Below are 13,117 nucleotides of genomic sequence, written 5' to 3'. Positions count from 1 at the left end.
CGGGAGGCGGAGCTTGCAGTGAGCTGAGATCCGGCCACTGCACTCCAGCCTGGGCGACAGAGCGAGACTCCGTCTCAAAAAAGAAAAAAAAAAGAAAAAAAAAAAAGAAATATAGTCTAAAGAGGAAAAGAAAAAGGTTATAGCAGGCATTTAAAGGGAGACAGGAAGAGCAAGCGGATAGAAAAGTATTTGAAGAGTTAGGGAACAAGGGAATAACACCTGAATTGCTTCTCAGTCTACCCAAAGAATCTGTAAATCACCAGGCATAGTGGCTCGTGCCTGTAATTCCAACACTTGAGGAGGCTGAGGCGGGAGGATTGCTTGAGCTCAGTTCAAGACCAGCCTGGGCAACACAGTGAGACCTTGTCTGTACAGAAAAATTTTAAAAATTAAGCAGGCATGGTAGCACATGTGTGTAGTTCTGGATATTTGGGAAGCTGAGATGGGAGGATTGCTTGAGCCCAGAAAATCAAGGCTACAGTGAGCTCTGATCATGCCACTGCACTCCAGCCTGGGCAGCAGAGCAAGACCCTGTCTCAAAAACAATAAGATTAAAAATTTTAAAAATAAGCCAAGCATGGTGGTGTGCACCTGTGGTCCCACCTACTTGGGAGGCTGAGGTGGGAGGCTTGCTTGAGCCCAGGGTCAAAGTTGCAATGAGCCCACATTGTGCAATTGCCCTCAAGCCTGGGTAACAGAGCAAGACCTCGGCTCAAGAAAAAAAAAAAGAATTTGTAAATCTATATAAATACAACCTATACGAAACAACATTTCACATATATAAGCTAAGAACGGAGGCTAAGCTGAGTAACTAAGTACAGGAGGAATGATGAGTAATGTAATCAGAAGTGGAAGTAGTCAGGAAAGCTTCCTAGGAGATGTCTTCTTATCTGATTTTGAAGGAGTCCAGGAAGACAAAAAGAGGAGGTGCCTGGGAAGGTGTCATAGCAAAGGGAAGACCTGAGGATGGCACCACTAACCAGTGTGTGTATGTGTCTCCCTTTCTGTTCTTTTCTCCCTCCCTCTTCCTGTAGCTTGGAAGCTCGAAGTCTGGCTGTGGCCATGGGAGATACAGTAGTGGAGCCTGCCCCCCTGAAGCCAACTTCTGAGCCCACTTCTGGCCCACCAGGGAATAATGGGGGGTCCCTGCTAAGTGTCATCACGGAGGGGGTCGGGGAATTATCAGTGATTGACCCTGAGGTGGCCCAGAAGGCCTGCCAGGAGGTGTTGGAGAAGGTCAAGCTTTTGCATGGAGGCGTGGCAGTCTCTAGCAGAGGCACCTCACTGGAGTTGGTCAATGGGGATGGTGTGGACAGTGAGATCCGTTGCCTAGATGATCCACCTGCCCAGATCAGGGAGGAGGAAGATGAGATGGGGGCCACGGTGGCCTCAGGCACAGCCAAAGGAGCAAGAAGACGGCGGCAGAACAACTCAGCTAAACAGTCTTGGCTCCTGAGGCTGTTTGAGTCAAAACTGTTTGACATCTCCATGGCCATTTCATACCTGTATAACTCCAAGGAGCCTGGAGTACAAGCCTACATCGGCAACCGGCTCTTCTGCTTCCGCAATGAGGACGTGGACTTCTATCTACCCCAGTTACTTAACATGTACATCCACATGGATGAGGACGTGGGTGATGCCATTAAGCCCTACATAGTCCACCGTTGCCGCCAGAGCATTAACTTTTCCCTCCAGTGTGCCCTGTTGCTTGGGGCCTACTCTTCAGACATGCACATTTCCACTCAGCGACACTCCCGTGGGACCAAGCTACGGAAGCTGATCCTCTCAGATGAGCTAAAGCCAGCTCACAGGAAGAGGGAGCTGCCCTCCTTGAGCCCGGCCCCTGACACAGGGCTATCTCCCTCCAAAAGGACTCACCAGCGCTCTAAGTCAGATGCCACTGCCAGCATAAGTCTCAGCAGCAACTTGAAACGAACAGCCAGCAACCCTAAAGTGGAGAATGAGGACGAGGTAAAATTCTGGGGAGGACCAGAGACAAAAGGTGGCAGAGGGCTTCATGGAGACAGGATGCCTCCTATATACACACAGGGTTATGCTCTTCTTTCTGTCCTCCCTCTGTTTCATTTCACTGATAAAAGCACGGAATGTTAAAATGGAAAGACCTTAGAATTCATGTATTTTGACTGCCTTAGTTTACAAAGGAAGAACTCAGACCCAGAGAAAGTGAGTTGCCTCAGGTCATGTAGGTAATAGTAAGGCTGATGCTCCTGATGGTGTCCCAAATCATTTTTATTAAACTGCACTGGCCAGGCGCGGTGGCTCACGCCTCTAATCCCAGCACTTTGGGAGGCTGAGGCAGGCAGATCACAAGGTCAGGAGTTTGAGACCAGCCTGGCCAACATGGCAAAATCCCACCTCTACTAAAAATACAAAAATTAGCCAGGCATGGTGGCAGGTGCCTGTAATCCCAGCTACTTGGGAGACTGAGACAGGATAATCACTTGAACCCAGGAGGCAGAGGTTGCAATGAGCAGAGATCGCGCCACTGCACTCCAGCCTGGGCGACAGAGTGAGACTCCATCTCAAATAAATAAACAAACAAACTGCCATTCCATTAACACCTACTGTGTTAATGAGAACTGTGGCAGAAGCCCTCCACACCCTGACCTGAGACTTGAGATAGCTACCAGAGCCTCTCAGAGAAGCATCTGTGGGAAAGGAAAAGGTGCTGTTGTCTTTGTGTGTGCTGGGGTAGGGGAGATGTTAGATAGAATATCAGCTTCATTGTCCTGGCCACTCCTACTCACAATCTAATCCCTTTTCACTACCCCCTGAAGATCCTACCTTTTGTTGACATAAGTGTAAGTTTCATTCTCTATCACTGAGGTATCTGGAGGATGCCTTTATTGCCTGCCTTTCCTTGTGGGAAAGAGTGCCTTGCTGGTATCTTTCCCATACCATTTGGGAGAAGCACAAAGGGAAGAGAAAGCACTCTTAGTATAGAGTAAATCTAGTGCCTAGTCAAGGACCTGGAGGCTGGGAAGAAGAGGAAACTAAAACAGCAGTTGGAGGTATAATTTAGGATACAGAGCAGGAAAGAGATGGCCACATGAACAGGTTATACCCACTCTTCACTCCACATCTGGACAGATAGCAGAGAAAGCTGCCCAGTGAACTACCAAGTGTCAGTGACCTGGTGTCCTAGCCAGACAATGGTGCTCCAGTCCTCCTCTCTGACTCACCATTGGCCAGGCTTCCATCCTGGCCTCCAGCCCAGCCTAGAAAAGAAGGGAGAAAAAAAGTAGGAATTTGCACTTTTTGAAAAATGCATATAGCTATGGTCCTGGCATCTGCCTCTGTGGGACATATAACCCACCCATGTTTTTGATACAATGGGACTTCTTTCAAATAGAGGGAAGTCAGAGTGACTAGAGACAAGGAAGAGGGAGGGAAACTATAGAGCCTGCTTTCTGGAAATTTGGAATTTTGTTAGGATAATTTAATAATGGTAAAGTTAAAAGTGCTAACATTTATTCAGCACTTATGTGCCAGGCATCTTGCCAAGTACTTTACATTTAATCCTCACAACCATGCTGAGAGACAGGTATTATTTTACCAACGAGGAAACTGAGGCTTGGAAAGATTAGATGTTTTGCCCAAGGTCCCTCAACTAGTGAATGTCAGACCAGGACTCAAATCTCTAGCTGGTGCTCATAATCATTCAGCTGAACTGCCTTGGTTGTTTCTCAATATGTACTTCCCGAGGTCCCCAGCTGTCAGAAGCCATGTGGGGAAGAACGGCCCAGGCTATGGCCATGTAAGCTTCCACATCCATGCACAGGCAAAGCCAAAACTGTTGTCAGAGCTAGAATGGAGCATTTTCATTTCTGGTGCTTGGCAGCAGAGCCCTGGGTCATGAAGGGAAGTTGCTACAGAACAAGAAGAGTCATCCAGATTCTGGTGGAACATAAAGGGTTGGATAGCTGTCTCATCGTGGGGTCAAACCTGTAGCAGAGGGTGAGCAGCTGGAAGTGAATTCCTTGGTGCCTCTTGTCAGGCTTGGCTTTTCTCTGTATCCATTTTGTAGTGCTCGTCTTAGGACCAGAAAATATGAGGCCTCAGGACTTTTCTTACTCTGTTGATCCTTGGTCCCTCTTTCCTTGCGTCTGACTCCCACTCCAGGATAAGATTATGGATGGCACTGAGAGGCAGGTATTAGGTGAATACTTATGTCATTTAGGGTGGGTTCTGTAGCTGCCATTCTTTCCAACCTGACTCCTTATCTTGGGTCACTAGATCCAGGAAAGGAAGGAGATACTATGTTCCCAGGCACTCCAGTGTTATCTGATACTGACAGAATGAAATACCTGAATTCCCTATGGCTCCACCGAAAATGGGAGAGCAAGAAAGAGACAGAGAGAAACATGAATATCACTAGGTTTCTAAGCATTAGAGTCTTCAGCACAGGGGTCTCTCCCAACCCTTTTCCTTCCTTCCGTCTGTCCGTCCGTCCGTCCTTCCTTTTGCCCACCCGTCCATCTGTCTGTCCGCCCTTTTTCTTGCAACAGGGTCTTGCTCTGTTGCCCAGGCTGGTGTGCAATGGCATAGTCATAACTCACTGTAGCTTTTAACTCCTGGGCTCAAGCAGTCCTCCCACCTTAACCTCCCAAGTACCTGGGACTACAGCTGTGTACCACCACGTCTGGCTAATTAAAAAAATTTTTTTGCAAAGATGAGGTCTTGCTGTGTTGCCCAAGCTAGTCTCAAACTCCTGGCTTCAAGTGATCCTCTCGCCTCAGCCTCCCAAGTCACTGGGATTACAGGCATGAGTGACTAGACCCAGCCCCTTTGGCATTTTGAGGATATGTCTGTCAAGGCCTTTGTCCCCTAAATACCAAAGAAATTGGTTTTCCGTTTACTCATCCTTCTTCCCTTTCATGTAACATTCATTCACTCAACATGTAGTTATTGACCTTGTACAGTGTGCAAAGCCATGTGCTAGAGGCTGTGGAGGATGGGGGATAAAATGTTATCCTTCCTTCTAGGAATGTGTAAAGTAATAATGAAAACCCCAGTATCTAGGGAACTGTTTAGTTTGTGACTCTCTTGAAAAAGTTGTTTTCTGCCATAAGCAGGAAGTATACAGCTTACTGAAATGAGGCACATAATTAACGCCTGAGTAGAGATACTTTAGGAGAATCTCTAGGTAGACCCTAACACTCTGCTTCCAATCTCTTGCTTTCGTTTTAGGTTCTGAGTTTAATACTATGCTCCCACCACCAGTAGAGGAGCTCCCAAGGGTGAGGTCGGGCCTCAAAGAAGAGGCTCAGGGTCAGCATGTACAGTTCTCTTCCTGCCCATGGTCTCCCTGCAGAGCTGTTCTCTGCTCAGCTCTCACAGTGTTTTGTTCTCTTTCTTACTATGAGGAATCCTTTACACTGTCTCCCACAGTCAGAAGGCTTTGTGCTGATTTTTCACATTTTCCACCATTGCTCCTCAAAGCCTGCCTCTTCAAAGCCATTTTGTCAGCCTAGTTGGGGAACTCTGCTCAGGCAGTTTGTCCTCCCATTTGTAACCAAATGGCAAATATTTTGGTATAGAATGAGGGAGCTAAGAGGAGAGAGTGATTTAGGTACCACACCCTTCCCCACATAATGACACTGTTAGTAGATTAGCTTTGTCTTTTCAGAACTGCAACCTTTGTACAGAGAAATCTGCCACATGTCACACTGGAAGCCCCAGTAGGCCTTCTAGCTTGATGTGGTGTGATGTCAGTTTCTTGCTTCATCTTTACTCCCTGGAGCTGACTCTGTATGAGTGACTCAAGCCCAGGGAGTAGGAGGAGAGGAACAGGTCATGATATACCTCCCTTCCCCCAGGGCTGTTAATGAGTCAGACAGGACCTGTCTGTGAGAATCAGCTGGAGCTTTGCTGGGGAGCCAATATCCTGCCTGCTGTTCCTTCTTCAACCAGCTCATAGGTAGAAATAGAACCACTAAGTCATAATAGACTCTGACATCCTCACTGCCTTAATTCTCCCACCATCTTCTACCCAAAATGGAAGAGTTGTTGCCTTAGGGGCATGTTTCCAAGTGTGGCTTCTCCCTCAAAGTGCTCCAGTCCCCACATTCTTGAAGGAAGGACCTGACTATAGGACCTCCAGCTAGAATAGAACTGAAACCATGGAACTGAGTTCAAGTGGATGCTTGAATCTACTCAGCAGATTTCAGAGTAGAAACTCACTGACCATTGCCCTCCTGCCCTGGGAGCTCTTAGGACTTTGTCTTTTAAGTCCAACCCCCCAACACCAACGTCCTCCCAACCTAGATTTGTGCACACGTGCTGCCCCGTTCCCTGCCCTGGTAGACCATGTTGGACAGAACCCAGGATATGAATCCTGTGCATGAGTGTTCCCTCAGAGCTGCTGAGTGAGAGTTTGACACCATCTCTTTCCCCTGTTTTTCACACAGACACGTATGACACAGGAATGGGGTGATGTTTAGATAAATCCTCTGGGCTGGAAATAGGACAGCTGACTATCCAGCCTAGATGGATATAGCTAGGACCTAACTCCCCAACTTATATCAAAAATTGTAATATATTGATTGTCATGTGGATAGCCTGATAGGAAGCCTAAGGAGTTTTGGTAGATAGGAGATTGATTTATCCTTCTCTCCCATCAGCGTCCAGCCCAGAGATTTTGGGCTCATTGGTCTAGCATGCTCTTTGTCACACAGGTTCAAGGTTGGGATTCAGCTTCCCAGGGTGATAATGAGGCTAATTAGAGAAGAGGTATACCTGCCACTGAAAGTTTAGCTTTTCTTCCTCCCTGAGATTTCCAAAAAACTGGAGGAACGTGGGATTTCCAGTATGGGAGCCATGCAGCTTGTTAAGTTCAGTCCTGCGGTGATCCCCATGGAGAAGGATTTGGTTGAGAGCATGTGAGTGGGTAAAAAAAAAAAAGAGCAGGGAAGCTTGGCAGTACAGTTACTGCCCTAGGGACCCAGCTTTAGAGCTTTGGCCTAGAAGGAAGATCCACTCAGTTGAGAATAGGAGGGAATAAAGTGAAAAGCAGAGGCTGCTTTGTCTCTTCAGTCCTTCTGACCTTAAAGTCTGAGCTGCCCTTCCAGCATCTCCCACAAGTGGTCAAGCATCTGGGGCAAGTAGCATGTCTGAGCTGACTTTCTTTTATTAAAGCAGAAAGGTAGAACTTCACTAGAGAAGCAGTTACAATCCAAGTTGGAGCTAAATTCTTTACCTTTGTCTCTCTCCCCTCCCTTCCCACCCCCTCCTTCTCCCTTTGCCCTCTGGCCCTTTCCCAGGAGCTCTCCTCCAGCACCGAGAGTATTGATAATTCATTCAGTTCCGTAAGTGGGGTCAGGCTGGGACTGGGTGGCAGGCTCCCCCAATGGCCGCATTTCCTCTCCGTCCCCAGGTCTTCTGAGCCCCCAGGCCAAGGCTGAAGTTAAAATGCCCCTTTTCTTCCTGGGAGATCAGCTCTTCCCTCCCAGACCTCCCAGATCTGCTCTCCCTGACCTTTGTGGTGGAAATCCTGAGCCCAGGCTCAGCTGATCCTTCTCTCAGAGACAGCTGGAGTATAGTGCTGCTCAGCCCCCAGCTCCTGAGTGTCTGGAGCAAACAGCTGGGAGAGAGGTAGAATTCACTCCTGGATTGGAGCCAAAAACTGCCTAGCAGAAACCCCAGGATCCTGTTTCTCCCACCCAGAACCCTTTCCCCATGGCTTCTGCCATCAGATTATCAAATATTTATTAATAATCTTCTAAATGTTAGGCCCTGTGCTGGTGAGCTGACTCCAAAAACAAATAGGACTTGGCTTGAAGGAAAGTTTTGCCTCCCCACAACTGGTTTTCTTTTTTAACTTCAACCACATTTTTTCCAGGTCTGAGTTCTTCCCTTTTTCCAGCTCACTGCCCAGGATGTTCCATAATCCCCTCTCCTTTCTTGTTCCCTCTGGACTAACCCATGACCCTTTGGTCCCACAGGGTCTTGGACCTTGTTGCTGGGCAAAGACGTGAGAGGAAATGCAGGACCTCTGGGAGTTTGGATGATTTTTTTTATATTTTCTATTTGATTTGTCTATCAAATCAGTTTTCTCTGTTCTGTGCTAATCCCCTTTCAGTCATGATTCCTATCTCCTCCCATGTGGCAGAGCCTCTCTCTTGAGGCCTGGGGTCACATTTCCAACATGCTCACGTAACTTAGGGGCCCCTAACCCAAATGCTGATTTGAGAATAGGAGGGAATTCTGCCTTTTCTAATCTAAGATGATTATGAATTGGTTGGGGGTAGAGGGTCCTTGGGACAGAGATCAGTTGCCATCTGAGTGGATTCAGATGAAGGAAGAAGTGAGTCTTCAAATTTCCTCTTATTTTCTTTCTCTGTTACCCCCAGGATATTTTCAGGGACCTTAGAAACCCAATTCCATTGTTTTCCTTTTCTTTTTCTCTTTCCAACAATGTCACCTAAAGCATTCCTGAAGGATTCAGACATCTTCTTTCATTCCCTATGTGACACTCTGAGTCATCTCCCAAGAGGCAAAGGCCACGCTGAGCTTTTCCTTTGAATCCTGGCACTGTTGCACATGGAGAGGTAGACCTGATACTCCCCAGTTTTCAAAAGAAGCTCTTTTAGAGTGCGAGGGAGCAAGGATAGAAATTCTCGATCTAGAAACTAAGCAAGACACATGGAAAGGGAGAGAAAGGCTTGGTGAGTCACATGCTGTTTCTACAAGAGGAGGAGAGATTGTTCTTATCCAGCTGAGGGGAGATGGGATAGGGAGTTGGGTGGCTATCTTGATAAAATGCCCCTTACGGTAGAAGGTCTTAGACTGGGAAGAGCCCTTCTTCATGTCTAGCTGAGTCCCTCTTTTTCCCCACCTGCACCTTCCCAGACCAACCTTGCTCGTTCTGAGGATGACTGAATTGCCCAGCACAAGGAGCCAAACTCACAGCAGGGAATTCATATGGGGAACCTAGTCACTGAGAGGTAGGGGAAGAGGACCCAAAGAGGAGTCACTAAAAGAGACAGGCCTTCAGGGCCATCATCAAGGGCTAAAAGGAGCTGTTGCTTTCTCCATCCACCTACCTCCTTCCATCTGCTTTTTCTTTCTCCTTGATTAATGCAAAGTCTGCTCATCGGCTCATACTCTTTCCATCCCCTGCATGCGCATTGACGCCTTGTAAGAGATTGTGGGACGGACAGGGGGATACCATGGAAATCAACAGAAGTAATTTGAATGACGAGCATCTTCTCTCTTTGAAAGTGGAAATATTGATGTGGGGCTCCCTTCTCTAGCCTTGCGGGACTTGGCAGAGCCCCTCGGCAGAGATCTAGCCCAGGGATCCAGATGGGGAGAGGAACAACCCTGTTCTTGAGAAGGGTGAAACAATTCAGATGTAAGCAGCTCTTCTGTCTGTGCCCCTGGCTAACCTATCCAGATGTTGTCCCCCTGCTCACTCTGAAGCCTTGGTACAGTCCTTAAGGAACCCAAGTTCAAGAGAAGAGGGGTGCATCCTAGTTACCTGGACTCATGGCCTCCCTTACCCTCAAGGATAGCCTATAGGGAAGGAATGTGCTGGCTATTCTCAATTCAAGCTGTGAAGGGTGGGTGGAAGCGCCTACTAAGACTAAAAAGCAGCTCCTTTCTTGAAGTTCTCCAGATACTGGGGTCCCCGGCCTGCATGGCCAGGAGTGACTGAGTGGGTGGGCCATTGTATTATATGGTTTCTTCACCATCTTTTGTCTTACCCCAAACCCCTGTAGCCCGTTCGACTGGCTCCTGAGAGAGAATTCATCAAGTCCCTGATGGCGATCGGCAAGCGGCTGGCCACACTCCCCACCAAAGAGCAGAAGACACAGAGGCTGATCTCAGAGCTCTCCCTGCTCAACCATAAGCTCCCTGCCCGAGTCTGGCTGCCCACTGCTGGCTTTGACCACCACGTGGTCCGTGTACCCCACACACAGGCTGTTGTCCTCAACTCCAAGGACAAGGTAGATGGGTTCTGGCCCAAACCCCTACCCTGGATGTGACTCTTCACCCATGGTTGTTCAGGGTTTGTGTGTATGACCAGTGATGCCCCCACCAACATCCTAGTCTCCCTTCATAGTTCATGATGCATATGTCGACCATGACCCTGTCTCAGTGCGATTGTGATTTTGAGGGCCCTCCTTTGTTTTGGGCTTTGTTTTTCTGGACCAAAGAAACCTAATCTTTTTAGCTTCCTTCTTGCTGTATCTTAGGAGAATTGTTCTTCACCACACCTTATGGTCATTTTGGTAGCTCTTCTGTAACTCTTGAGCTTTGCAGATACAGCAACCATAAGCATAGAGAAATATTTTGTTTCTAAGACCTTTTCTGATCAGAGTGAGCAGACAGAAGGAGAGAAGGATGCCCAGTTCACACTGGAGAGAATTAGCTGAGTGTGTATGCTGACTGGATTATTCATGATATTCATGGTTCAGATTCTTCTTCTTTTTTGTTTGAGACGGAGTCTCACTCTGTCACTGAGGCTGGAGTGCAATGGCGCAATCTTGGCTTACTGCAACCTCTGTCGCCTAGGTTCAAGGGATTCTCCTGCTTCAGCCTCCTGAGTAGCTGGGATTACAGGCGCCTGCCACCGTGCCTGGCTACTTTCTGTAGTTTTAGTAGAGACGGGGTTTCACCATCTTGGCCAGGCTGGTCTTGAACTCCTGACCTCATGATCCACCCGCCTCGTCTTCCCAAAGTGCTGGGATTACAGGCATGAGCCACCGTGCCTGGCCCATATTTTTCTTTCAAAGGAAATATTGAAGTTTGGGATGCTCCTTGGGGCAGTACCCAGCTTTGTCCCAGTCTTTTTGTCCACTGTAGCTCCCTGGGCCCTGTCTTCAGGACAAGCCCACAGAGGCATCTAGGCCTCCCTTACAGGCTGTAATTGATAGTCTAGAGTGGTTTGGCCCAAATGCATCATCTGTACATTTTGGAGCTCAGTTGAAACATTTGTTCGTAGTTTCAGGGGACTATTGGATGAAGGCTGGAACTAGGAGAAAGGACGGCAGGAAGAACCTTGCTAACGGAGTTGAGATTTGGGGGTGAGTGGTGGAAGTAAGTTGCAAATACTGTTCTCACTCTTCCCCCAGGCTCCCTACCTGATTTATGTGGAAGTCCTTGAATGTGAAAACTTTGACACCACCAGTGTCCCTGCCCGAATCCCTGAGAACCGAATTCGGAGTACGAGGTCCGTAGAGAACTTGCCTGAATGTGGTATTACCCATGAGCAGCGAGCTGGCAGCTTCAGCACTGTGCCCAACTATGACAACGATGATGAGGCCTGGTCAGTGGATGACATAGGCGAGCTGCAAGTGGAGGTGAGGAAGCTTCAAGGAGGTAATGCTGGGGCCCAGGAGCTTTCTCCAGGAGCTGTAACTATGTTGGGAACAAGGCAACATATCCCAAGGCAGGGTTAAGGCAAGTACCCAAATGAGTGGTGTAGGTAGTGAGAGGTAAGAGGGAGAAAGCTCTGAACAACTCTAGTCTGGAATAGATTCAGGTGGAGCTCGTTTTCCTGGTGAAAGAATTCAGATTTAAAGGTAAAGAGGAACTTCTAGGCCAAGGGGAGGGAGGGAAATTTAATGAAAATATTTATTGAACACCTATATAAAATTGTCATAGAATAACAGAGGATGAGAAGTCATACATTAATTCATTCAAGAAATATTTATTGAGGGCCTTCTGTGTGCCGGACCTGAGTGCTATGTGCTAGTGAACAATACTTGGCCCCTGCCTACAAGGGGTTTGTGACCTAACTGGAAAGAGAACAAGGCCAGTAAGCAAGTAGTTGTAGTGTGGTGAGAGCCAGGTCATGGTGGAAAGGATAGGACATTATAGGAGCACCAGACTTAGGGCAGGCATCACAAGAGATTTCCTGGAGGAAGTAATCTCTCAGCTGAGGCTGGAAGCATGGGTAGGAATTAGCTGGACAAAGACTGCTGGACAGAGGGAACACTGCGTACAAAGGCCAGAAGACAAGAGGGAGCTTGGGCCACTATAGGAACTGAAAGAAATTTTGTCTGGCTGTGATGTGCAGGTGTGGGGTGAGACGTGGTGAAGAATAAGACTGGACACGTGGGCATGGACCAGGCTACAGGAAGGACCCTGTAAGCTGGGGAAAGAAACTTGGACTTTATTCTGGGGCATGAAGAGCCAGAGCAGAATTTTATGTAGAGCTATTAACACAGCTGGCCAGGTGCAGTGGCTCACACCTGTAATCACAACACTTTGGGAGGCCGAGGTGGGTGGATCGCTTGAGGTCAGGATTTCAAGACCAGCCTGGCCAACAAAGTGAAACTCCATCTCTACTAAAAATAGAAAAATTATGCCGGGTATAGTGGCGCACGTCTGTAATCCCAGCACTTTGGGAGGACGAGACGAGTGGATCACCTGAGGTCAGGAGTTCAAGACCTGTGTGGCCAACATGGTGAAACCCCGTCTCCACTAAAAATACAAAAATTAGCCAGGCATGGTGGCATGTGCCTGTAATTTCAGCTGATCGGGAGGCTGAGGGAGTAGAATTGCTTCAACCCAGGAGGCAGAGGTTGCAGTGAACCAAGATCACGCCACTGCACTTCATCCTGGGTGACAAGCAAAATTCCGTCTCAAAAGAAAAAAAAAAAAAAAAAAGGCCAGGTGTGGTGGAGCATACCTGTAATCCCAGCTACTTGGGAGGCTAAAGCACAAGAATCACTTGAATCTGGGAAGTGGAGGCTGCAGGGAGCCAAGATCACAGCATTGCACTCCAGCCTGGCCGACAGAGTGAGACCCTGTCTTAAAACAAAACAAACCAAAAACACAGCCAGGGTCAGGCGCGTTGGCTCACACCTGTGATTCCAGGACTTTGGGAGGCTGAGGTGGGCGGATCGCCTGAGGTCAGGAGTTCAAGACCAGCCTGGCTAACATGGTGAAACCCCATTCCTACTAAAAATGCAAAAAATTAGCCAGGCATGGTGGCGCACACCTGTAATCCCAGATACTCGGAAGGCTGAAGCAGGAGAATCACCACTTGTACCCGGGAGACAGAGGTCGCAGTGAGCCAGGATCGCACCATTGCACTCCAGCCTGGGCAACAAGAGCGAAACTCCATCTTTAAAAAAAAAAAAAA

At 48.0% G+C, this 13,117-nt stretch overlaps 1 protein-coding gene across 4 annotated transcripts in view; it reads left to right on the top strand.

The window, feature by feature from the left end:
• Positions 1–13,117, top strand: part of PI4KB (phosphatidylinositol 4-kinase, catalytic, beta) — a 37,749-nt gene that overhangs the window by 12,148 nt on the left and 12,484 nt on the right. For 2 of the 4 annotated variants that reach the window (XM_011937862.1, XM_011937863.1), the window contains 3 exons: positions 1,035–1,971; positions 9,744–9,971; positions 11,100–11,327. In XM_011937862.1, the coding sequence (XP_011793252.1) occupies positions 1,063–1,971; positions 9,744–9,971; positions 11,100–11,327 (1,365 nt within the window). In that variant the 5' untranslated portion in view covers positions 1,035–1,062. Of the gene's footprint in view, positions 1–1,034; positions 1,972–7,283; positions 7,329–9,743; positions 9,972–11,099; positions 11,328–13,117 lie in introns of all 4 variants that reach the window. The other 2 variants (XM_011937861.1, XM_011937864.1) reach the window with 2 other exon arrangements.

This window comes from Colobus angolensis, unplaced genomic scaffold (genome assembly GCF_000951035.1).
Source record: "Colobus angolensis palliatus isolate OR3802 unplaced genomic scaffold, Cang.pa_1.0 Scaffold169, whole genome shotgun sequence".
In the NCBI taxonomy this organism is placed as follows: domain Eukaryota; kingdom Metazoa; phylum Chordata; class Mammalia; order Primates; family Cercopithecidae; genus Colobus; species Colobus angolensis.
This window is presented reverse-complemented; position numbering and strand designations above follow the sequence as displayed.